The sequence below is a fragment of the Anoplolepis gracilipes genome, chromosome 15, assembly GCF_047496725.1.
Source record: "Anoplolepis gracilipes chromosome 15, ASM4749672v1, whole genome shotgun sequence".
Lineage (NCBI taxonomy): Eukaryota > Metazoa > Arthropoda > Insecta > Hymenoptera > Formicidae > Anoplolepis > Anoplolepis gracilipes.
The window spans coordinates 4,876,257-4,903,467 of NC_132984.1; the positions used below are offsets into that span (position 1 = coordinate 4,876,257).

Here is a 27,211-nt window from a genome sequence, read left to right on the forward strand (position 1 = left end):
GGAGAGCGGTGGGAGAGGATTCGCGCGAAAATGGCATTTTCCTCCGCACGTGGCGACGGTCGGAGACGAAGAGAAGAGAATCCCATTACTCGGCGAACTTTGAAAATCAATTCGATTCCGTCGGTAATATAAGTGAGAATTCGCCAACCACTTTGTCCCGATTCCCTGCCGTGCCCTACCGTTCACGGCCGCTGGCGTCTGCGCGACTTATATAAAGGCTGCTTCACTTAATAACAAAGTTTGCGGGACGCATGTAAAGTCGCGGGCATACACGGTGCAGGCATCTACCCTAAAAGGATGATAAATCGCGAAGAGGAATTTATTCTTTCATTCCGGCTTCTCTGCTGGAAAAGTACGAAAAACATATATTTTCATCATGTATAAAGTTACAGGCGTAGAAGAGCGCGAGCGCTTTAAAAATTATTAACAACTAGAGGATTACGTCTAAAATTCGTTTAAAATTCTTCAAACAATCGACGACTGCTCGCAGTTATAGAGCAGCTTGTAATTAGGGTTGCACAAGACAAGACAATATTTGTAAAAATATTCAACTGCACCTGAAAAACAATTGTTTAACATAATCTTTTTAATATAGTCTAAGATAATTATTATTATTATTATTATCTGTATCATTCATTTATTTCCCACACAAAACACAATATATATATATATATCAAGTTTTTTGCAGCTAAATAATTGTGTAAAATTTATATTGTTTATCTTGTTTATTGTATTAAATGTTTTTGTTTGTTAAAGAAAATTTTTCTAAATTTGTATATATAAGATAGTAATTTTTCCTTATCTAATTTATAAATATATATATTTTTGTCTTTTTTTTTAAATCAATAATATCGAGACTAGTTTTAATATCTTGTGCAACCTTACATGTAATACAGTTTTGCTTCTGCACGGGCTCTTAAACATCGATGGTATTAATATTTACACGATATACAATTATATTAAATGTATCCATTGTTTTAATCGTAGAAAAATAGTAGAATTAATAATAATAAAAAAAGTTATACACATAAATAAAATGCGTCTATGGCGCTCTGAAGTAGTAATAAATAACGCTAATCTTATATAAGGAAAGTATTTGTTTTATGAATTTATGGTGCCATAAATAAGAAAAGATTTATACAAAACGGTTTAATAAACATGAGATTTTTTTTTTCTAGAGAGAGAATTATTTTTCTCCCCTCATCATTTGACCATGATATTTTAAATACTTGCAAATGCTCTGTGACAAAAAAAAAAAAAAAAAAAAAAAAAAAATCAGAAAACTGTAATCGCATCGGAATATCCGAGATACGTGAGATCCCGAATCTACATTCGCGAGATTGGACGCGGCAGCCAATTATTTCTTGCTCGCCGGCTTGCGTTTGATCGTACCGGTATTCGAGCTGCTGGAATTTCCGTTGCTGGCGGACGAGGAGTCGGTGCTGGGGGGGCTGTTCTCGGTCTTGGGCATCATCGGCGCCGTCGCCGTCGCCGTCGGTGTCGGTATGCACGACCTGACGTCGCATGTCGATGGCGCGTTCGTGATTTTACCGGGCGCCATATCTGTTCTCTCTACGTAGGACGGCTTTTCAATCCCGGTCTCCTCTCGCCTGCGGGAGAAGGACGGTATCCTCGTAACCCTCGGCTTCTCCCTCAGGGACGGCTTCTCCCTTTGCTCCAGCGCCGCCCTGTCTCGCTCGTTGTTTTGGCAATTCTGCTGTTCCGGCGACGGTATGGCCGACACCTTCGGTATATTCCTTTGATCCCTCTGGTACCTCGGCAGACTCGTCGTTGGCTTTATGATGATCTTGGGCTGCTTCAGACTACTCGCCGGGCCGCAATTCTTCGGCTCCCGCGGGGTGATGATTATTCGTGGCTCCCTCCTCTCCGCCAGCGAATCGTCCAACCTTTCTGATGACGATGACGATCCTCCATCGCGCGTTGGATCGGCCGAAACCGCGCCGGGTTCGTGCTCGCTCTTATTGCGATCCTCTTGTTGCGATCCCGGAATCGACGGACTGGGATATCGATTGTCTTGACATGGATTAACCGCTCTCGGCGCGATCACGATCTTTGGCTCCACCGCGGTTCCTGCGTCCCTACCGACCACTATTTGCGGTTCTGACCCTGTCGACGTCATTACGCCCGGAGACTGGCTTGGTTTGTACCAATTTGGATTCCCCGCTTCTAAGAGCGGGGTGGATTTGCCAATATCCTCGTCGACGCTGTGTGAGTTTGTCGGCGAGAAGCGGTATTGACCCCCGTGAAGCGGGCACTTTGGATTGGCGTATATGGTATCCACACTTCCGCCAGGTTGAACGCTTCTACCTTCCTCTAAAGAATCTATTATATTAGGATCGGAGCTATTCCTGCCGGAGTCCTGTCTCCTCAGCAATGGACCCACGTGCAGGTTTGTCGTGATCGGCTCGTTCTCGCTCTGATTTTCGTTCTCCTCGGCCAAGAACGCGCCCTTCTCGAGACTCTTCGAGGGTCCGAATATCCTGGGTGGTGGTAACGGTGGTTGATTCGAAAATAGGTTCATTCGATTTCCGCTCTTGTAGTCCTTCAACGAATTCGCCTGCTGTTTTGACACAAAAAGGCTACTCGGCGCCGGAAGCGATCGCCTCTTCTCGATGTCCGGTAGCACCTTGGGATAGTTTCGACGCTTGATCGTCTGCAGAGCTTCCTCGGGACTGATGCACTCTCGCTCCACGATTGGCTCACGACACGTGACGTTTATGTCGGTTGTGGCGAAGGTGGTTAAAATCGGCCCGGTCTTTACATAGATCTCTTCGCCGGGTGGATTCTCGTATTTCGATTGATTGGACCCCGGCGTCTCGATGTTTGTCCCTGGACCGGGACGGGGCAGACGAGACTTCAGCTTGGGATTGATCTTAGCGTACAGGCTGTTCCCGCTTTCTGCATCAGACTCGTAGATTTTGGGAGTGGAGAAATTCGGCATCATCGTCCTGAGGACGTTCTCCATCGGTAGGGGATCGCTTCTGGAATGATGATGCTCGATGACAATTACCTCGGGTGTCATCAGCTGATCCACGTTAGGCTCGTATTCGTTTGGCACTTCAATGCTCCTCGTCAACTCGATTGGCACTTGATTCAGAACGGATTCTGTCCTGGTTGCCGGAGTCGCGTCGATCGCCACGGAAATTTTCGGCAGCTTTGACTTCTTTCCAGGACGCACAACTAGCGCCGGGCTCTCGTCGTAGATCGGTTCCTCCTTTCTTTCCTTCAGCGCGTCCTCAACTATACGTTGCTTCTCTTCTTGCTGCTGCTTGTTTAGCTTCTCCTGATGCTCCTTCTGCAACGTTTCTCGTGTTTTGCGCAGGAATCTCGGTGAACATCTATATCGGACAAAGCAAAAGCAAAAGACCCGATCGATGTTACAAAATATTCCCAGAGAAAGTTTTTTGCCAGGGCCAATTATAATATATTAAAAATTAATTTTCAAAAATGCAACACTATAAACTTTACTAATTTCTGCCAATTATATAAAAAATTTAGCCAATTTAATTACGTATTTTTTCCCTTAATTTAATTAATATTTGCAATAAAAAATAACGTTGAGCGTTCTTGAGAAATATTTGACTATAATATATGAATGATATTTTTACTGGAAAAATTATCGTGAAACTCAATGTTAAAATATACGTCAAATAATATTGTTACAAGTTTTACGTAAAAAATGTAAACTTAATGTTATTAATACTCTGCTCCTTTTTTAAACATTGATATTGACTAGTTATTATCGAGAGTTATTATCAATGACGTAAGCCATTGTAAGCCATTTCGTAAATGATGATTGTTTTGTAAATGATAACGAGCACTAATAATAACAATTGCACTCTCATGCTCTGGAAATTAATTAATTTTAATCTTGTGTATTTTACGTCAACAAACGAGAAATTATTTTTTACATCCGTAAATTTAATGATACATATTTATTTATTTCACGCTGTACGCATGTTTATAATTAAGCGTATTCTAAATATACGATTTTACGTTGCCCATCATCATAACACAGTCGTATTAATAAACAGAAAAGTAATACATGTCGCGGTGATCATGTCGTAGTTTAAAAATATATAAATATATACTTTATTTAATATAACTATAACATGCAGCGAAAAAATTTTTTACTGCGCCCTAAAAAAAAAGGTAAATGGAAATATTTTAAAAATTTATTACGCAATTTGTACATGATACGCAAATATTTCGTAAAGTTATTTATTTTTATCGTTGTATAAAATTTCCTCTATATTGTATTTTTTTTTATCGTTCTTATTTTTGTTTTAATCAGCGTGGCAACAAATATACGATACTACGATATTGTTGACGGTATTATTTGCAAATCAAATATTGCTCGCTAAATGACGAGAGATACGAAGTTGCGCTCTAACGAGTTCAATTAACTTTGTAGGGTGTACACTTGTCAATCGTTTTCGCGAGTCAATACACCTAACGAAATATTGGACTGATTAAAAGAGAGAAAGAAAAAAAAAAAAAACTCAATTCTCCGATTTGAGTGATACGGGCCACGTCTCAAAGCAACCACTCTTTAGGCGGGACCCCCTTAATTGGATTACTGGGTCGCGCAACCCTCACCGCGATCGACGAATTTGCGAGGGTAAGCGTTCTCCAAGTATCTCGAGCTCTTCGCAATTAGGGAAGACGTACAAATCGAGTTTGAAACGTCGAGGACAGCAAATTAGCCTACAGTACAACGTCAGAATGACAAAGAATTTAATCTACTAATTATACTATATATAATTAATTAACCCGTTAAAAACAACTGTTTAATTTTCTTTCACTCGCCAATGTAAATCATTGGCATTCGTGGATATTGAATTTCTGAATGGATAATGAAGATTTCAAATCCTCCGATCCGTCAAGAAGATGCAAATTTAATAAAGCGATCTCGCAAAATAAATTAGTCTAAAATAAAATAATTCAACGATTCCAACCGACAGATGCCAAATTTCAATCAGTTTCATTATTAATTTACAATAATTGCATGAATTCACTAATATATTAATTTCAGTTTAACGAGAAAATTTACATTGCTACGTGAATGTAATATTCGGGAACGTAATATGCGTTAAAATGATGTTGATAACTTTTCCGAAAAATAATATTAGGTAATATTGAAAATAATTTTGTGAAAATTAGTTGTTTAAAAATATATTACCTCACCGAGGTTCACTGACCTGTGGACAATCTCCTGTTGAATCCACTCCCTGACCTTGATGTGAGTGTCAATGGTGGAGCTGGAGTTTTGCCTCGACAGTTTCGATCTGCGTCCAAAGTTGGAGTTGTTGTCGTACGCCTTGTCATTCTTTATCACGTCGTTGAGATCTGGCTTGCTGTCGCTTTTGTAGCCCAGCTGGCCGTAATGGTTCTCGTGCTTATCAGTCTTCGACCTCTTGACGGAGTCGTCTTTCTTCTCGCTGGCTCGCCTCTTCAACGACTTCTCCTTCCCCTTCACCCTCTGCTTTTTGTAATAGATGTACAGGAAGGCCGTAAAGTTTATCAGTATAAACGCCACGAAGAAGACAATCACCATCATCATCGTCGACGTGCTTTTTAACGTATCGGTCTCCATCGTGGATCCCTGCCCGATATTTCCGATCGAAGACGGCTTGTCCGTGTTGGAAGTCGTGCTCGACGGAATCGCGTGTCTGCCGGAAAAATAAAATATTTCCCAATCCGTACGGGAATTAACATAAACTTAATACTTTTTTTATTCGCAATTTTGGCCGAGTGGAGAGAAATTCCTCCGACAGCAAGAATTTCATATACATGTGTAATTAATGAACTATTCCTAATTCCTACTACCACCGACCTGGCACCGTAGGTTTCGTACTTTTGGTTTGCGGTACTGTTGGCATATTTGCCGATCCCGTCGGCGAAGTCGAGAATCTGCGGTCGCGGTCCTCTCGATCGTGTCGGGCCCGAGATGTCTTTATTCGGGTGCCTGAGCAGATTGGGCAGATCTTCATTCCAGAACTGCATCTCCGCCATGCGATAATGCGTACCTACATTAGGCGGTATGGCTGCGTGCAAGAGAGACACGCATATCGCGTGTCAAATAGTTAATGAAATTATTTTTTTAATTTTTTGAATGATAAAGTGTGTAGTAAAATATATATGTAATCTTGTTTATTATTTTATATTATATATCTAATATAAATATCATTAAATATTTTGCATGTTACTATATTTAATTCAATATTAAATTAATAATAAATTTAATATTAATTAATTATTAACTTTACTTGATATTATTTATAATATTTTATTATTTTATATTTATATTGACAAAAATGAAATACATGATAAAAATAAAATAATATATTGGAAATACTAATGTAAAAAAATATTAATGTAAAAGTTGTTTATATCAGGGTGTAGAAATCCAGATTTTTACTTACTCAAATTGAAATATGTCTGATTGACAGAATCGTATTCTGGCCACTCGACCTCGTACTGATCCCATTCCTTGAACCCATTACTCAGGTAGGGATGTTGCTTGGCGACATTGGGATTCCTGGGGGATTCGAATATTTTTTTTTTATAAATAATCACGAATGATTAATGCGCGGCAGCAGAAATAACTTTTGTCGTACAGGCCGACTTGGGATTAATACTCCGGGCAGGAAATTGGAATGTGATATGGGAGAAGAAGATATCGAATAATCCAAAATAATCCGCGGGGATATTTAATATTATCCCTTCTGCTTGTAAAATTACTGTAAAATTAACGCGCGATCGCGGACTTTTTTAGGATTCAATTTTGCGGAATTTCAAGTTCCGCGGAATGTTTGGAAATTATAAAATCCGACCGTTTCGTAATTTAAGCGCTTAAAATCTGAATATCTAGACTAGCGGAATTTCAATTCGACAAACTCTCTTTCCTATATTCATTCGAAATTCCGAAGGGCAACGTAACGTTATAATCCACGCAGAAATCTCCGGCATTAATCATACATTTTGTAAACCTTTGGCAATTTTAAAAATATATAATACGTCTCGCACACACGCGATGATTCAAACATGCGAGGAAATGATTTTCGAACGAACGCGGATACATTTGATCGATCGACGGTGGATTTCACTGGCGGTGTAGACGACCAACAAAAAAAAAAAAAAAAGAAGAAAGAAAAAAAAAACAGCCCTTCCTCTGTCATTCGTTATCACCGACGGCACTCCCGTACAGATGCTGCTCGTCGTTTATCCTCGCAAAGAGACGCGCCCTTATACGGTAGATACAGCGACGCATGTAATATCGATCATGCTGCGCGACGTTTACAAACGCGTAATGTTTACCACACGTACGTTAATCTAAATTCTCTGTCTTGCTTAATTGCAGGGACCTAGTTTTCCTTGAGTTTCACCGTTTATCCCATTGTAATGTAGAAATAAACTCTAGTCAAACAATATGTTCAAAGCAGTGTCTGGGTCAAAAAAATTGCGTAGCCGCAAACGCGACACGCGGTTTTATATTTTGCAACAAAATGGATATACAATTATTCCTTAACAAAGTGTATGTAGATGTGTATTTCAGAATTTTATATTTTGCATAGAGAAACTAAATTTCATTACGAAAGAGGGAATTTTATACTCTTAATAAACCATAAAGGTTGCTAAATTTAAACGTATTTTTTCAACAGACAGTTAATAATCGTAATACAAATTTTATACACAACACTGCGTTTCTGACGTCTAATTGTAAGAAACTTAAGATATAATCAAATGTCAATCCTTTCAAATATTATAGTTTTGAAAAATTTAATCTTCGTGAATTTATTTAGAAATAATTAGTGAATTTTAAATGTAAAAAAAAAAAAAGAGTATAGAAAAAGAGCTGTTTCATTTTAAAAAAACATACATAATTACAAAGATTCAAAAATCATATTTTAAGTTAAGACAGACTGAAAATACTACAAAGGGTGTAGTATTTTAATACTCTCACAATTTTACAATATTTTATTTTACGAATAACTAAAACGGAACATATATGGTCGAATAATTTTAATAAAATTTAAAATTGCATAATAATCCTGTGTCGTACACAAATATTAACACCAGAACAATTATTTTATAAAAAACGAAAAATACAAATTGAGCAATTAATATTTTGTTTTAATTCCGTTTCAATATTGAATTCTAATATTTTTATTATACGAGTCAAATGTAAATCTATTTTAAAATTAATTATGTAAAAATTGAGATATTTGGAGATATAAATTTTTCATAGAGCTTTAGTACAATTGCAGCAATGTTCTTATTCATGCAGAGGGTAGTTTTTAAATTTATATAATATAATTTAACCACACTCATTTTACGATTTAAATGATTTTATATATCGAAATAAATTTTTAATACAGTTAGAAATTTGATCTACCCCCTCGGTTTAAACAAAAGTGGCTTTGTATCACGAGAACATTGGGCTTATTCGACCGAATAAAATGAAACGTTTTGCTGGGTGAAACGAAATGTCGAAATAATTCGTATCTGTGGATAATCTGTTTTCATCGCGTAAATTAAAACAGCCGATTCACCGGATCGTTAATTCGACAATATATCGAGCATCAACATAACAAGCATCAAATTGCGCCAAGTTAATTTAAGATAAAAACCCGAATGAAAAAAAACACGCATATTACATAAAACATGTACATTTACGCAAAACAAAGCAAGAAAAAAAGATTAATAATTAAATTTAATGAGTATTTTTAATGATCTGTCAGATAAAGTTTATTAGTTTTGTATTTCCCCTTTTTTGTAATTTTGCTGATATCATTTCGTTCAGCTATTAAGTTTAGAATAAAAATATGTGTTATTCTTAAAAGAATTCCACTCATGCTCTTTAAAATCACACAATATAATTTACTTTAAAAATATATAATTAAAGTTGAACATTATTAAATTTCTCAATTTTGCATACATTATCCATTTTATAAAAATATATTTTTAATTTTCAAAAAACTAATTTATATTTTAATCAATATTTCAAAATTGTCCATTAATTCTGGTTCCTGAATTTATTTATTTTTTAGTTTATTTAATTCTATATTCACCAAATGTAAAACGGAAAAATATATTACCGCTCGGTTTAATTAAACATCTAAATGTTTAGTTAATTGAAAATCAGGTTTCCCGAATACGTATGTTTCAAGTCCAACTTTAGCAACTAGAAATTTTCGCGTCAACGCCCAACAACAATTGTTCGCCACTATTATTAAATACGATCGTTTCTACACGGTTACTGCCACTCATAACATTTAATATCAACTTTAATTTAACTTTAATACACGCAATGTGATTATTTTGTACGTTATTTATTTATATACGTTTATTTTTCTCATTAAACTTGTAATCACCAGCAACTAGCTTGCTCTCTGCAAATTTTATTCGTATTTTTTCAATTAATAATTCGTTGCATTGAATGAAACGCAGCACGTTTCTAAAAACAACACGGGTAATAGAAGAAAAATGCATTTCAAGTATCATTTTTGTTCGTTCATTATTTAAATAAATAAAACTTTTTTACATCTATTACCATTTATATATTTATAATTCTATCTATAATTTATATTTTTATCGTAAAAATTGATGGACGAAAAATATTTCAATATTTGTCTGTGCAATCTTACACACAATACATAAAATGCACAAAGGATGCTACATAAGTACTACGTACTATTTGTCGCTAAATGCATTTCTTTTTTTTTTGGCAACTTACCCGTTATAGGCAAAGCTGCACCACCAGTTCATAATGGCCTTTGAAAACAGCATCTCTCGGATGTCGTATCGACCTCGTAAGTCGTACTTGCTGCCGTCCAATGGGACACCCAGTACATAAGGCAATTCCTCCCCGTGCACGGTATGTTGATGTTGTTGCTGCAACATAACAAGATCACTGGATGGGCTTTTATATCGACGCGTATGTATTTTATCGATACTTTGACGCCACTCGTAACTCGAAAATATCGAAGCTTATAGGTTGTTATCTCTTTTCAACTTCTCCTCCCCCCCCCCCCCCGCCTCTCTTACATCTTTTAAAACTTATATTCTTATACTTGCTATGTGATATTTTAATCTTATTTTTATTTATTTTATCCTACTTTTAATATATTTTTTATTTATATTACTCGTTTTTATAACGTAAAAAAATTATTATCGTTCTTATAAGATAAATATCTCTGTTTTTATTACGAAAAATAGAGTAACATGTGTGTTTAAAAAATTATTAGCAAATATTCCGATATAGGAAAGCTTGTAAATTTTTTCATCGTTTACTGTTGTATTTATAAATCGTTAAATAACTATAATCGATAACACATTTAAGTTCTTGAATTTATTCTAAAGTATTATTCAAGAGAGAGAGAGAGAGAGAGAGAGAGAGAAATCAAAATTTAAAATATTTTTTTATTATTTAATGTCTTTATCAACATCTCTCTTTATGCATCGTTTAAATTAATTTAAAACTAAAGTTAAACTAAAATTCCAAAATTAATTATTCAAACTCTAAATAAATATTGTTTTGTATATATTATTAGTATTATTATGTTATTATAAACGTATAAACAAAGGTTAAGTAATAACTTTTTAATGAATTGTTTTTTAAAAAACATTTGATTTAATTAAATATATAAAAGTTTCTATAAAACTTTTATTTTTTCCTTACTTCTCAGGGTTTTATTAAATTTTTGTCTAGTTTTAAACTTTTGTTCATTAAAATTTCATCAAACGTCTCTAATGGATTTATTTTATTGTTTTTTAAATATAATTTTATTTAACAAGTAAAATTTAAAATCTTTAAAAATTATTTAGAATACTTTGGTTTAAATAATTTTTATACATAATACTCTATCAATGATGGCAGAAATAGTACGCCGTGAGCGGACTTGGCTGAGCGAGATTGACGTTAAAAAAACTGTCACAATATACAATCTCTGTGATGAACCTTTTAACATATTGCTAAAGTCAAGAGAAATGTATTTTTTTTGTTTTGTTTTTCAAAACCAGTAATATTAAACTCGCATCAAACGAATAGAATTATTCACATACGCACACTTGATTAATTTCTTTTCAATATTTGATGTGTCAAAATTTATTTTCTTCCAATAACAACAGATATCGAGATCAAAATAGCTTACAGCACATATTGAAATAAGCAATCGTTATGACGGAAGAAACAACAATGAACTTCTACATTTTCGACTTTACAGAATTTTTTTAAAACGCGCAAACTCTCTCATCATCAATCCCAGCAACAATTTTCGATTGAAATTTCCTCCGATGCAAGTTCTCAGATTTATCGCGTTCGTAATTATTTTTAGCACGATAAACCGAGCGTATTTACAAACGCGTCAATTTGTAAAGTTCAATAAAGAGCGGAATTTACGAGAACGGATAGAAATTAAAATTCATCGGACTCGCGTACAGAACAGAGAAAGAGAGAGAGAGAGAGAGAGAGAGAGAGAGCTGACATGGAAATGATGTATGCTGCGTGAATCGCTATTTGCAGATTTAAAATCTAATATCCTTGTTGACGCAACGATGGAGGTACATTCAATTTAGCGATATTCTCGGTTACTGCATGGTGGTGCGAGGTCGTTGCCAGGGCGCACGCAACGACGATAAAAATAGTTGGCCAAAATCCAAATGGGTTCGCAACCCGGATTTTTCTTTCTCCGACTGTGCGAACATAATGGTCGCCACTAGGTCACAACCCGTTTCTTCCGAGCTAAGGAAACCGGGGACAATGGATACAACGTCAACCATGTTAAATATTCCAAAAACACCGCGCTGGCTTTTCAAATGCCAGCTCGTTGATTAATTTTGGAAACACGAGTTTTCATTAATAGATTGAATTGGAAGGTACCACCCATTTTGACCTCTCACATTTTAGCGACCAGGTTTTTGAAAACAAATTTTCTGTATAAAATTTAAAAAATATGAATTTGTATAATAGTTTTTAGAAAATTTGGATTTTTTTTAAACACTTATACAGGTACAAAATTATTAAATTATAAAATCTACAAGTGTCAGCTCGTAGGTTAATCGGGAAACACGGTTTTCCATTAATAGATTTAATCGAAAGTTACCACCTATTTTGAGCTCGCACAGTGAAAATTTTAGTGACCAAGTTTTAGAAACAAATTTATGTATCAAATATAAAATTAGAAAAATATTAATTCATATAACAGTTTTGAAAATTTTGAATTTTTTTAAAAATATTCATACAGCTATAAAATTATTACTACCTGCAGGTATACAATTATTAAATTATGAAACATATAAACGTTTGTTAGTTAACATGATTTTTTATTAATAAATTTAATTTGAAGTTACCACCTACATATTTTACTCTCGCATAGCGAAAATTTTAGTGATTAAATTTTAAAAACAAACATAAGTTATATATAATATTAGTTGTAAAAATATTAAAAAAAAAAAAAAAAAATACTTTATATAGTTTTAATAATTTAAGATTTTTTAAAAAACTTGTACAGCAAAGTAAAAATAAAGTAAAATTAAAAATATTTAAAGTAGAAAATAAAATGATTAAAAGTAAAATTCTTAAGAGATATATAAAAATCTACTAATTTAAAGGTTCATGAAAGAAGAGGAATCCGCGTATTCCTTCTCTTTCTCTCTCCGTGAGCAATCAACACTTCTTATCAGATTCTTGCGGAAAACCATAGCATATTATTTTTCTCCTTTCTTTCGTATTTTAGGAAATTATAAAAAGTAAATTTCACGTTTCACACACACACACCCACGCAGATTGTTCGATAAAGCGCGGCGATGAGAAATGCCCTCCGTTTTCAGGAGCGATGCTCCGCATCAGGGAACAACAACGTTGCATGAAGCTGCACGAATTGGAGCGTTGAAGGAAGTGCACTTTAACTCATCATCCCCGCCAGAGTCCAACTCCTCTCTCCCTCCCCCCCACGTTCTCTCCCTCTCCTTCTTATGCGCAACATTTTTCCCCCGTGCCGGGTCCCGCTTTGTCGAGAGGCGTCTGAGCCGCGATAATCGATCTTCGTTGTATCGTTGAGAGACCTACTTACGCCAGAGTAGTCTTGCATAGCTTTCGGATGCGAGAAGACGTACATGTAGCTCTTCGGGTTCGCCCTTGAATGCAAATTGGCAGTCATTATTAACGGCGCCACGGTGCCGCTATCCGATAACGCTTCCAGCACCATGTCCCGATTCTTCGTCGCGTACTCTTTCGTGAAACCGTCGAAGGAGTCGCCGTATTGCTCCAGCATTTTCGACAGGATCAATTCTGGCTCCAGCTCGTGAGTCGCCTGAGAACATATTTTCGATATATACTTACTCGGAGAAGCCGAACTGTGCATTTCAGAGATTCTAAAAAAAATGTAGGGATTTAGGAGTATGAAAAGTTTTGATTAATTATCCTAACATGTGTTTATAAGCCTGAAAATTTCAAGTAAAATTTGGGGCAAATTCTGAAAATTCAATTTAAATTTAGAAATTGAAAGATCTAGGGATTCAAAATTTTGAGAAAGAAGTACAAATATTAGAGTCAATAAGATATAAAATTCAAAGGAAACGGATTGTATATTTTAAGATAATTACTTAATCGAGATGAGCAAATTAATAAAAAATAAATTTACCTTGGCATGATCTCGCAGAATTTCATCTCGTTGTCCATCAAGCATGCCGTGCAACAAAGCAACTGGTGGCAGGATGTGAAATTTCTCGGACTCGGTCACGCCGTACAGCAAGTCGAACCTAAAAACAATATGTATGATTCCTCGTGTGTTTAAATTGACACATTTAAAAGTATCAGTCAGAATTTATTTGTATTTCCGAAAAATCGACACAAATTTCTTTTAATAATTTCACCAATCAACATACAAGAGAATTTAATTAAACATCTCTTCTCATCTCTTATTTTAGATAGCACCCAATATTTATGATAAATATTTATAAATATATTTAATATTTTGATTATTATTATAAATATTTTTTTAATATTTATTTTTAAAATAATATTTTAAAAATAAATATTTTATACACATTTTATATACATTAAGGGAAAAATCCTGAAATGTATAAAAATATAAAATGTATTGACAAAGTGTGTTAATAAAATGTAAATTAAATATATTATATAATATTTATAGTACGTAAAAAAATAAATATTTAGAGTAATATTTTATAAATGAATATTTTTTAAATATTTGCGAAAATATTTATATATTCTAATTAATTGAAGTTTACAGAAATATATTATTTATGAAATATAAAAATTATATTTATCAAATGTTTTCATATTTATAATTTTTTATAAACATTTACAAAATATTTAAATAATTATGAATATTTCATACATATTTTCATAAAAATCGTGTGTGCTGTCTGAAATATTATTAATATCAGAAAAAAAAGTCATACCTGCCGAAAAGTTGAGCGTTCTCCATTAAATTGAGCGGTTTGTCAGGGATGACGGCACGATCGATCAATGGCGCATAGGCCGGCACGTATTTCGGCTTGTGGATTTTCACGTGTAGCAGCCTGTCTACGTCCTGATTACGTAAGCAGATCGCCAGTTCGCTGTCACTAGTCGTGGGACAGTTGAGATCGTGCGCCACCTGAAAAACGACCCTCGCCATTGTTCACGAAACGAACGCGATCAACTGTCTGTGCCATCCTTTCTGATGTCGGTGTTACCGGTGTTGTACCGATTTTTCGCCCTGACGAGCTACGATACATTTCGCGATTCGAGTTTGAATCGCAAGTAGATCGTAACATTGTCTCATCATTTGCGAAACGTGTGTACATCGTCGCGTAAAATTTATGATCTTTTTTTTATCTTGAAAGTGCAGGGAATTTTTCTCAGTTCTCACATTTGAAAATTTCAGCAGAACGTCAGAGTCTTCGAATTTATGAAATAGACCTTGAATTTAAAAACAAAAATTCTCTGCAATTTATATATGTATTATATTGAAAATTTATCTAATTTCTAAAGAATTAAGTATATTAAAAATTGCAGAAATCAGCGAATTCTTTGAATATAAAAAAAAAAAAAAAAAAAAAAAAAAAAACTTAATTAAGAAAACTACAGCGATTCACAAAATCATAATTAAATGCATTAAAAATTTTTTAAAATTATTAAGAAAAATATCTCTCTCGCATTTTAATCTCAAATATATTATTCTTTTGATAACATATTTAAATATCTTCTCTCTCTCTGTTTTGCACGTCTGCTGTTTCTCCTTCTTCTCTTTTTCTTCTCGTTATACATTAAAACTGTTATAAATTTTTGAAACATTTGATTAATTTTGCGAGAGACTTTTACCTAACGACTTCAAGAATTCGAGAGAGAAGAACGCATGAAAATCTTGGAAATTCCGAAATTAAGTCAATCGTGGAATTAATGATAATAGATGCTGCGCGTAACAATTTGTCATTCCGCAAAACTGAAATCCGGGCGCATCAATCCTCATCTTTCGCGTTTTTATTCGCAACTATTATGCAGCTTTCTTTACCTGCTTGGTGATTTGCAGTGGCGCCTTGCCGATGGCGTCCGCGCTCATCGCCGATCCAGACATCAAGATAGCTCGTTTGAATAAACCTGCGTCAACAAGATAAAGGGATAGATGTCACACAGATTAATAATCCAGACAGCGTACGATATTTATGATTAAATATTCATAAATATTAATTTTTTAAAAAATATTATATAAATATTTGATACGCATTTTATATATATAAAATTGTATTTGACATGTTATTAAAATATAGATTAAATATTTTATATAATATTTGTGCGGTAAATAAAAAAATAAATAATATACGTATTTTGTAAATATTTCCCAAATTTGCTGGAATATTTATACTAAATCTTTATGATTAGTTCCATCTAAGATTATAAAAGTATTTATGAAATAGTTTGACATAAATATTTTTGATATAAAATATTCTCAAATAATTATATATATTTAATAAATATTGTATAATGTCTGGGAATCTGTGCTGATTCAATAAGGTCAAACAATTCTGAAATTTTATTGAGTTTTTCTCTCGTCCAAGGAAAATAAAAGAGATTATTACAAAAATATTTTAAATTTCCTCTTATTAAAATTCGAAAGTTTTAAAAGTTCAAGTAACATTCAAGAAAAAGGTAGAATTTTTTACTAAAAAATATTGTTTCTCGAGCTTGTGTATTTATCGCTTCACCAAATATGATCCGACAAATAATTACATTCGTGTCACATGCGCGTGAGGAAGAAGACTGTTGACGTAAATATATAAAGCGGCAGAGAGCAATGTTTGAGAACCCTCGTATGACACGGCCAGGCATTTCTGTCTCGACGTGTAAAATATTAAGTCCGGTTATTTTTCATTGCACAATATAATTATCGGCCGGACGCGGTGGCATTGTGCGCCCGACCGGAAGAGAAAAGTTCCTTTTCCCCGGGACCGCTATTGCGAGCCGGTCGGGTGAAAAATGGTCGACGTCTTCTTTCTTGCTTTCCCGCCCGTTCTCGCTGACCCTGCCTCGAGCACCGCTGGCTGCTGAGAGCCCGAGAGTGCTTGAGTGCTCGCGGTCGATGTGTGCTTCACCGTTGAACACGTGTAGACCTTCAGTGATTCCTAACCCCTTGTCAAACTCGGAAATATTGCGACGCAAGTGCTCGCTAGATTCGAGAAAAAGGGGGAGGAAAGTCGAGGAAAAGAGTAATTGAAGGGCGTCGCGATGTCTGAATATCTAGTGACGCGACTGTTCGAGTTGGAGTTGTCATATTTCTCAAGTGTATTACGTTTACAGATTACTTACTTCCTATTACTTTAAAAATTTTTTTTCTGCTTCTAAAAGTCATTTGAAGTTTTAAAATTAATATAGAGAAAATAAGACAAAACAAAATTCATAATGTGATTGAAAAAGCGACTTGTCAAATTTTCAACGTGATTTTCTCGAAATTAATGTTTTTCAAAACCTACGTATGATATCTAGGCTGTATTTAATAGTTTGTCTTCCAATTTTAAACATACATTTAGAAAAAGCAATAGTTTTGATTTGACGGACGATTTTGCTGATAACACTTTTAGTTAAAAAAAAAAGAGATAATAAAAATATTTGTAAAAAATTGTAAAAAGAAATTCAAATATATAGTTTTCCCGTCAACTAAAAAAAAGAAACGAAATAAACTTTTGTCGGACCAAAGGGAGTATAATATAATTAATGAGAAGATTGGTTTTTCTCTCTCAGAAAAATCAAAATGGCGGATCATGTATGTACACCATCCACTCGCACACGTTTCAGACGAATTGTGCTACATCTCTCGCAAATATTAATATTTTTTAATAAAATTTTAAGATTACAGAAAGATATTTCTTAAAAACTTAATTAAAATACTATTAAATATTAAATAAACCTATAGTAAATAATTTTTACTGTTCCAAGCCCAAGAAATCTTCCTTTTTTCGGAAAGTAGGATAATTCTTTATGTAAAAATTCGTTCTTACATCTTTTCGCTATTCCGTAGATTCTTTTATAATCCACGCACGTCAGAACATTGTCTTGATCGTACATACACGGTATATTGGGGTTAATACAAGTACACGTATGTGCCTATCTCTCCCGCCCTGATTCCTCCAATTAATCCCGCGATTATCTCCGGTCGACTCGGAAATCGCGATCTCTATATGCGATCACCGTACGCTCCTATGACTACGGATAATGTTTCCAATTACAACGAGGGGTGGGATTAGCCCGGATTGCATATCCTTCTTTTGGCTCTCGCGAGCGAGTACCGTTTGTGAGTGTGCGTTCGAGATGTATCCTGTTTTTTTCCGCCAAAACGATTGGCGGAAATTGACAAGAGTCGAACGACAAAGGCAGGAAAAAAAATGTGAATTGAAAATACTTTGAGAAATAGAGAAAAAAAAACTTTTTGTAAACGAGAGAGACGATTAAGAATTGGTAGATGTAGTGTAGTGTAAAAATATCTGCTGGTTTTCTTTTCTCTTTACCTTCTTTGTTGGCAACCGGGCTGATTAGAAGTAAATTAGCAAATATAGCTCCGGTTCCGTGACCGATCAACGTGACTCTGTTAAAATCACCGCCGAATTCCGCGATGTTCTCTCTAAGCCAAAGCAACGCCGCTATTTGATCCAATAATCCGAAATTGCTTGCCGTGTCGTCCCTAATTCCAGGCCTCAGGAAACCTGCAATGAAAGTCTCGCGATTATTAATTAAATTTAAAAAATACTTAAGAAAAAATTAATTCTTCTTCAAATATTAAAAAATAATTGCCCTGGAATTTCAAGAATCTGAGATTTCTTCTAGAAATATTAGAATTTATAATTAGAAAAATTTAAAACAAATTTGTACGAAAAATCCCAGACAGCAATATTTACAATACATATAAAATAATTATAATAATTATTTGAATATTTTATATTTGTCAAAATATTGAATTTATTAAAATTTTTATCAAATATTTATTATATATTTATTAAAATATTTGTCAAGATATTTTATAAATATTTCTGTAATCTTATTGTTAGATTGAATAGAGATCACGTAAAGATTTCTTATAAATACTAATATTTGAAAAATACTTACAAAATATTACTAAATAAATATTTATTTTTTTTATTTACCATATAAATATTGCATAAAATATTTAATTTATATTTTAATAATTTACCAAATATATATGCAATTAAATATAATTTTTTATTAATGTTTATAAAATGTGTATAAAATCATGAAAATATTTATACAATTTTTAAAAAATATTAAAAATATTATTAAAATTAAATAATTATATTAAAAATATTAAAGATGAATATTATTATAAATATATGCCGTATGAAATGAGACAAGAATTTTCTCAGATTAATTAAAAATCTACAAAATCAAGGAAGATAAAGCGCAAGGAATACGATAATCTGGAAGGATCATGTTGAAATTATAACGATATAAGATCTGTTATCTTAAAAATAAAAATCTTGCAAGTGTCAGTTATATTTAACAATCTGAAAGAGTAAAGCTTCTCCGAGAAAGACGCCTCTCTTATTTTCGTTTCTTATCGTAGGATCTCGGATAACTAAATGAAAGAGAGGAGAGGATTTTATATCCTCAGAGACTTTCCCGCGCGTACATACATATATATATATGTACATGTATTTAGCGTCCCAATTAATTAGTTCCGCCGAGAAAGAGATACAAAATTCTCCTCCTCTCCTTCCCCCCCCCCCTCCCCCCTTGCTCGTGTTTAAACGTGAAGCACTTTCGCGCGGTAACGCGATCGTCCGGGGGGTTACTTTTTTGCCCGAGGGCCGACTTCGCGCGCTCGGGACCATATTTTTCCCCTGTTTTGCGCACACAGGGCGGACATGGCATCGTGAGAGGGTACGAGAGGAAGGGAAGGGAGAAGGGAGGGTCGAAGTTATCCTCGGGCTCCTCCACGGGGGCTAACTCCGGACTCTCGCCTGGAGCGGGTCGGGGGTTACTAAGCGCTTCCCCAGCACTTTAACCTAATTTATGATTATGGTTTCGCGTCCGCCTCTTTTTTTTTTTTTTTTTTTCCCTCCGCCGCGGAACCACTCCACTTACCGGATGTACCGAATGTATACCCCTCCCCCCTCCCCCTTCCCCATTTGCATCGCGCCGTCGCTTGTCATCTCGCGAGAAGAGATTGCCGGGGAATTTCCCCTCTGTTAACCCCTTCAGAACGAGCATTGTACACGACAATTTCGGATTGCGGGGACAATTTTGTCGCGATGAGCCGCGCTTCTGGATGGCAGTTTTTAACGGACTTTCTGAATAATGACGCTTTCGCATGACCGTTGGCTCTCGTGCAGCGAAATATACGCCTGTTACTTTAACAATGACGGAGAGAGAGAGAGAGAGGGGGGGGGGAGAGAAAAGTGCACACACCGTGGTACGACGTGGAATAATTTAAAGTTTTTTATTTTTTTTTTCTATATATATATATATATATTTCTATATATATATATATATATATATATATATATATATATTACCAGAAAAAGCATCGAGCAATCTCACACGACCTCATTGCTGTTGAATCGCTCGTATGAATAATATTTTTTTACCGTTGCCTCGAGAGCGAACTTTTTCACTTCGTCAGGCCGATCATTATCTTCTCTCTCTATCTCTCTCTCTCGTAATTTTACGGATGGTTTATTTGCGATTAAATTGAGACGGAAGAGAAAGAGGAGGGAGAGAGGGGGAAGAGAAAACGCGTCGTTTACACTTCCGGTGACGTGATAAGTCGGCCGACCTGTATCGTGCGGCGAACTTTCTTTGAGAGGTTCGATATTGAAAAGCTCGGGGCGATAAAAATTTAGATAAGAAGTTTGCGAGGCGGGCAGGCAGGCAGAGAGTCTTGGCAAACGACGAGAGCTGTAACGAAGTTATTTATACGGAACAGTAAAAGTATATTAGGCGTTAGTATTTTTCTGCATGGCGTGTGCATCGATCGATAGCTTTCTCCTTAGCTTACAGACGTCGGCTTTAAGAGCGATAAGAAAGAGATGCAAATAACCCGAACTGATATATACGACTCTTCGAGAGTTTTCTTTATATATTTATATTTATTTTTTTTACCCAAGATGCCAAGTCGGAAGTTAATTGTAACGAAAACAACGTTGCCGTAAGCTGCCAATATAGTGCCGTCGTAAGGATTGCCACTGTTCCATTCGAAGCTCTCACCATGAATAAACACCATGACCGGGTATTTTCTTAGATTTCTTTGACCTGAAACAAGAAAGGTAAATTAAATACTTTATACAGCGTAAAATATGTCATGATAATATCTTATTGTTAGAGTATAAATATATTTATTTATTAATATTTTCATACAATATATTATATAACAATAATATTTTAATTATATATATATATATATATATATATATATATATTTAAAAATTATTAATAATTTAATAAATATATTATCCTTAACGTCTGTATTTTCTTAATTAAATTATTACAGCCTTTTATATTCAAAATTCCCTCACAAGAAGAAAGGTAAATTAAATATTTTATATAGCATAAAATATGCCATGATAATATTGTATATTAAAGTTTATACATATTTACTTTAATTAATATTTTCATATAATATATAGTGTAAAATACTAATAATAATATTATAATAAATACATATGTTTAAAAAAATATTAAAGTTAATAAGTACATTATTATTAAGGTTTCTAATTTTTTTTTTTTTCAAAAATTATTGTAACCTCCTTTCTTCGAGATTCTCTTGCAACAATTGAAAAACACGAGTAAGGATAAAGTTTCTATCGAGAAACATTATTCTTCGGCCGTCGTCAATATCTCTTACCTTCTGCAGACATGGTAATTTTATAATTGTATTTAAGAAGCTTTTCGCACTCGCGAGGTCCTCTGGAGGAGCGTCCTCCTCGAGGACCTCTGATTTACATCAGACGAAAAATTATCGCCAGAGTTTGTTCGCGAGAATGGAAGAATGGGATTAGTCCTCGAAATTTATATCGTCCCTTCCTTCCCCCCTCTTCCCTCCCCCCCCCCGCCCCTCTTACGAACTGTTCACACACAGTGAGTTTTCGATATTACGGCAACTATAAATTCTTCTTCACCCTTCTCCTTCCTAGTAGTTTCCTTTTAGCGATCCGCAAATTAGACTAGAACGACGGCCTCCTCTGAGAGAGACTTATCGAAAAATCCGTTCCGCCAAACTTTTTGCTGACACTTGAATATCGAACTTGTCACCGATTGCGAATAAATCATTTCACCGCCAAATGTTGTAATAAAGTATCGATAAATCAAACGCGTTCGCATTGTAATTGATACGTGTATTTATGCAAGTTTTATTAATTGTTTGATAAAATTTTGTCTTTTCATAAGAAAAATTAATATTCAAATTAATACTTATTTAAAACAAAATAAAAATATCATAAAACCAGGTTTAGTTTTGCTAAATTTGTATTCAGTTTTTGCAATAAATATATTTGAGAAGGAGAGAGAATTTTATTTAAAAAAAGAATTAATATTTAAATTTATACTTAAGTTAATTCTTAATTTAATGCTCAAATTAATATTTATTTAAAATAAAATAAATGAAGGTAGATTTATTTTTGCTAAAATTGTTTCCAATTTCTGTTCAAAACAGATATATATTTGAGAAAACATTTCGTAAAAAATTAATATTTAAAATAATACTTAAATTAATATTCAAACTAATACTTATTTAAAACAAAATAAAAATATCATAAAACCAGTTTTGCTAAATTTGTATTCAGTTTTTGCAACAAATATATTTGAGAAGGAGAGAGAATTTTATTTAAAAAAAGAATTAATATTTAAATTTATATTTAAATTAATTGTTAATTTAATGCTCAAATTAATATTTATTTAAAATAAAATAAATGAAGGTAGATTTATTTTTGCTAAAATTGTTTCCAATTTCTGTTCAAAACAGATATATATTTGAGAAAACATTTCGTAAAAAAGTAATATTTAAAATAATACTTAAATTAATATTTAAACTAATACTTATTTAAAACAAAATAAAAATATCATAAAACCAGTTTTGCTAAATTTGTATTCAGTTTTTGCAACAAATATATTTGAGAAGAGAGAATTTTATTTAAAAAAAGGAATTAATATTTAAATTTATACTCAAATTAATTCTTAATTTAATGCTTAAATTAATATTTATTTTAAATAAAATAAATCAAGGTAGATTTACTTTTGCTAAAATTGTTTTCAGTTTTCGCAACAAATATATTTGAGAAGTAGAGAGAGAAGAGTCCGTTCTTCTGCTTCTGAATGAAATAAAACAATATGAAGGAGAGATACAAATATCATTTGTGTTAGCGTTGGCAAGCGACATCGGGAATGAAACGACAGAGATTTCATCCCTTGGCTACTCCGAGAGGCGGCGATCTAAAAACTCATTTAGCCGCGAAGCTTATCCCCGAGATTTAATTAACGGTTTCAATTATCACAGGCGGCCGTTCGTCGCGAACTAACGTATCTCCTATTTCCTCCAAAGGTTGGTAGAGGATGGTTGCCGTGCACTCGATACATCCCGATAAATCAAGACACTCGATCGTGACATTCTCTCTACCGAATTTTCTTGCTCCCCTCCTGACAACGACAACCCGGCCCATATTTCTCACCCAACGCAAGAGAGTATCGATTCATCAATATACTTAGGAATTTCTCTATATTTTCCTCTAAAAGCTTCTAAATTTATACACCTGGTTTATTTAATGATCATTTATAATAAATGTAGCAGAGGATAAAATTTCTTATTAAATTAATTACAAATTATGAATTTCCCTTCTTTGATTTACCAAATAATTTAATTTATTAAGTTTTATTAATTAAATGTAGTTTTAAAAGTTGACAAATGTGTATCTATAAAATAAAAGAGAAGAAAAATATTTTATAAAAAATAATAGATAAAAATTTTTTATAAAGCAATGAATATTTAATTCTTTAAAAAAATTACTAATTTTACTGGAAGATACGTATGATTTCTTTTTATTCTAGACATCACTTAATATTATAAAATATATATAAAATATTTTTATTTCATGTTATTTGAATATTTTTACAAATATTTATCATAATATTTATAAATATTTTTGTAGCGTTTATTAAACAAATCGTAAAAATCTATTATAAATATTTGAGAAATATTTACATAAAGATTACTAGAAATATTTATTTTTTATTTATCATAAATACTTAATTTATATGTTAATAATATGTCAAATGCAATCTCTATAATTTCTTTATAAAATAAATATAAAATATTTATATAAATTTAAAAAAACAAATAAATAGTAAAAATACTTATAAATATATTTATTATAAATATCGTCTAGGATGTCACATGAAATTATTATATTATATTGACACCTTTACATTTTTCTTAGCTGACGTGCCTTCCTTTTCGCGAAGAACTTTAATATCAAAGTCCATGTTATGTTTACGGAACGCAAACCGATATTGTAACGAGGGGGTCAAATGTTCTGTCTCATTTCGCCTTCACGAGGATTGCGATTGCGGTTGCCACGCAATCGCGTTCGCGTTTGTGTGTCTGTCCGTTGGGCTCGATACATCACAGCCAGGGCGATCTCGAGCCGGAACAAGCGTCCGGACAGGACGCAAGAGAAAGCGACGGGGACACGCGATCGCCGCGAAATTTACATGAAAATTGAAAGGCGGATCGATCGATGCGATTCTGCATAAAATTGATGTATCGCGAATCATGCGAGGAGAGATATTTTCATCCCGCGTCACGTGAGGGTGCGCGACCCGCGCGCGTGCAACGGCAATGCCGTCGCCGCCGGCTCATAAATCACCTCGCGTGAATCTATATCCTAATAAAAAAAAGTAAAATCATCCCCCTCCGTCCGAGCGGCGGCGTATTTTCGCTGTGTAAAAAAAGACACGCTCGTAACTTGCTCGAAACGTTTAAGGCCGCCGATGCATTCTCGTTCGTCCAATGTGTATGTAAGGGGGTAACTTCGTAGACAGCGCACGATATTTATGACATATATTCATAAATATTTTTACTATTTTTTTTTTTTTTTAATATTATATAAAGGTTTTATATATGTTATGTACACGTTAAGAAAAAAATTAAAAATTGTATTCAATATATTATTAAAATTGTTATTATAATATCTTTATGATCTGTTTAATCTGAGGTTACAAAAATATTTGTAAAATATGCAAATAATTATTACAAATATTTGGTATACATTTTATAAATATTGTATGCTGTCTGGAAAATGATTAATGTGAATAGTGACAAAATGATAAATACACATACAATGTAAACGAAATACACATAATTAAAAACATATATTACAAATTCTATTTGTGAGACTATATATTATAATATATATTATAAATGTTATTTGTGGAAATAATGCACATCGGTTTAAATGATTAAAGAACGGAAGAATCAAATAGCGCGTTAAGCTTGGTTGCAATAATATTCGTGTCAATGAGCTAATTAAAATCCTTCGTGAAACTCGTGCTGTTCAAATCCAGATTAATACCGGGAGAGTACCTCTCTCTCTCTCTCTCTCTCTCTCTCTCTCTCTCTCTCTCTCTCTCTCTCTCTATCTCTCTGATCGGTAGGAACGAATCAATTCTCGATGTACAAACGCTCTTGTCTACCCGCGCGCTGCATAATCAGTTTTATCGACGTGTCGCTTCTGGCCGGGACTGGAAATAAATATTTACGAGGCGTCGCGGAAACCGCCGGTCTCGTAACTCACGGACAGCCGGCCTCCTTCCGGTCGGTTCTCGCATGCTCGCATGTAAATAATGGATTTACAGCCCTTTTACGGCGTCTCCATATGCCCGGAGAAACCGGTTGACGCGCGAGCGTCGCATCGATAATGGCGCTGTAAATCAACGAAAATCTCCCTAAAGATCGACCGATGGCTTCCTTTCCCTCCCCCTGCTCCTCTTTACCCGGTTGTAACCGGGTTGGAAACAGCTTCTTTCGCGAAAGGAGAAAAGGGGATGAGGCAGAGAGAGTGGGAGGGTGAGCCACCACCCTCGTGTACCGAGGGTGGAAAACACGCCAGCCTTCGCCATCTTGTGAAGCTCACAGGAAACTCACCGACATCGTCGCTTGCCACAACCCTGTGCAGATGTCGGCACAAATATTATTTTGCTCGGGGGTGGAAATTGTATACACGCACATACCTACATGTATAAAGCGCGTGGCCTCGCGAATCGATACGCACGATCCCGCGAAAATCTGCCATCTATAAGTAGGTATTTTCAGTCAATTTTCGTTTTATTAAACTTTATTCAATATTTAATCTATTTAATATCAAAATCCTTAGTAGATTAAATATTAAATATTTAATTTATTTAAAATATTAAAATCTTTAATTATTATAAACAGATTAAATATTAAATAATTTGTTTTAAATTAAATAGATTTTTTTAAATATAATAATTGTAATCCTCTGTCTAAATTTATTTAATATTATTTCTTTATTCTGCAGGAAACTTAATTTACAGTTTTAATAATTATTTTTAATAATCAATTTAAAAAAACAGACTTAAATATTTTAATAATTGAATTGGAAAATTTTAATACATCTTTTTAATAATTGAAAAAAATTTAAATATACTTATTAAATTATCGTTTATGTCAAGTAAGCGCAAAAAAAGAGTCGATAAAAAATATTTAAAAAAATATTTAAAAAAATAATTAAAAATGCAAGAAAATTAATCTCAATTTAAAATAAAGTGGGCTTTGATGGGCTTTGAAGGGCGATACTCAGGAAACTCTCGTGTCGGCGATAAAAACAGCAAGGGTTTCACATTCACGCGAGTTATTTTTCCATCCGGCTTTTCGGCGGATGTTCATCGCAGCCCCATTTTCGAGGTCGGGATAAGCGATATACCCGTTCGTGGCTCAAGGAAAGTGCGGAATCGTGTCGGGAATTTTTTGCGAAGCGGCCGTTTCGCAAAATCGCGCGATGCCTGCCGGTTGAACGGCGGAAATTGGAGGAATGACGGAACATGTACCAACCGCGAACATCCTCTTTCGCTTTTATCCCCGAGGCAAACCGCCCCCTCCCCCTCCACCTCTCCCCCCTGCCTCACCCACCCTCCCGAGGAGCGCTTCCTGGCTATCGCCTTGTTGCGCTTGATTTCGATGCACCTCAATCCGTTGCTCGTGCGATTACGGTATTGTATTATTTAGAGAGAACGGAAATGGCAACAACGTGAGTGCAATTACCAGAAATATGAATCAACGGGATATTGTAAATTTCACGAAGAATTAAAATATTGTAGTTACACATAATGTGTATCTGTTAAAGTACTGTAATTTTCTCGATTTATTAAAAATAATTTTTCAAATATTTAAATCTTTCAATTCGATTGTTGAGAATAATTATTAAAATATTTAAATCTTTTCAATTCACTGGGAATTCAATTATTAAAATGTTTGAATTTTCCAATTCGAGTATTAAAAAGTTACAGAAAATATTTAAATCTTTTCAATTATTAAAAATAATTATGAAAATATTTAATTCTTTTCAATTTATTAAAGGTAATTATTAAAACACACATATATGTAATTTCTCTTATTTATTACGCTTGGAATTTTCAGACGCAATTAAAATTCGAGTGTATATA

The 27,211-nt window shown here is 33.9% G+C and overlaps 1 protein-coding gene across 6 annotated transcripts in view; it reads right to left on the reverse strand.

Moving 5' to 3' along the window:
• LOC140673697 (uncharacterized) overlaps nucleotides 1-27,211 on the reverse strand; it is a 63,174-nt gene continuing 35,963 nt past the window's right edge. For 5 of the 6 annotated variants that reach the window (XM_072906795.1, XM_072906792.1, XM_072906793.1 and 2 more), the window contains 11 exons: nucleotides 20,642-20,791; nucleotides 18,034-18,228; nucleotides 15,546-15,631; nucleotides 14,452-14,648; nucleotides 13,668-13,785; nucleotides 13,098-13,337; nucleotides 9,761-9,918; nucleotides 6,447-6,562; nucleotides 5,858-6,068; nucleotides 5,223-5,693; nucleotides 2-3,359 (listed from right to left, as the gene is read on the reverse strand). In XM_072906795.1, the coding sequence (XP_072762896.1) occupies nucleotides 1,358-3,359; nucleotides 5,223-5,693; nucleotides 5,858-6,068; nucleotides 6,447-6,562; nucleotides 9,761-9,918; nucleotides 13,098-13,337; nucleotides 13,668-13,785; nucleotides 14,452-14,648; nucleotides 15,546-15,631; nucleotides 18,034-18,228; nucleotides 20,642-20,791 (3,944 nt within the window). In that variant the 3' untranslated portion in view covers nucleotides 2-1,357. Of the gene's footprint in view, nucleotides 3,360-5,222; nucleotides 5,694-5,857; nucleotides 6,069-6,446; nucleotides 6,563-9,760; nucleotides 9,919-13,097; nucleotides 13,338-13,667; nucleotides 13,786-14,451; nucleotides 14,649-15,545; nucleotides 15,632-18,033; nucleotides 18,229-20,641; nucleotides 20,792-27,211 lie in introns of all 6 variants that reach the window. The other variant, XM_072906797.1, reaches the window with a different exon arrangement.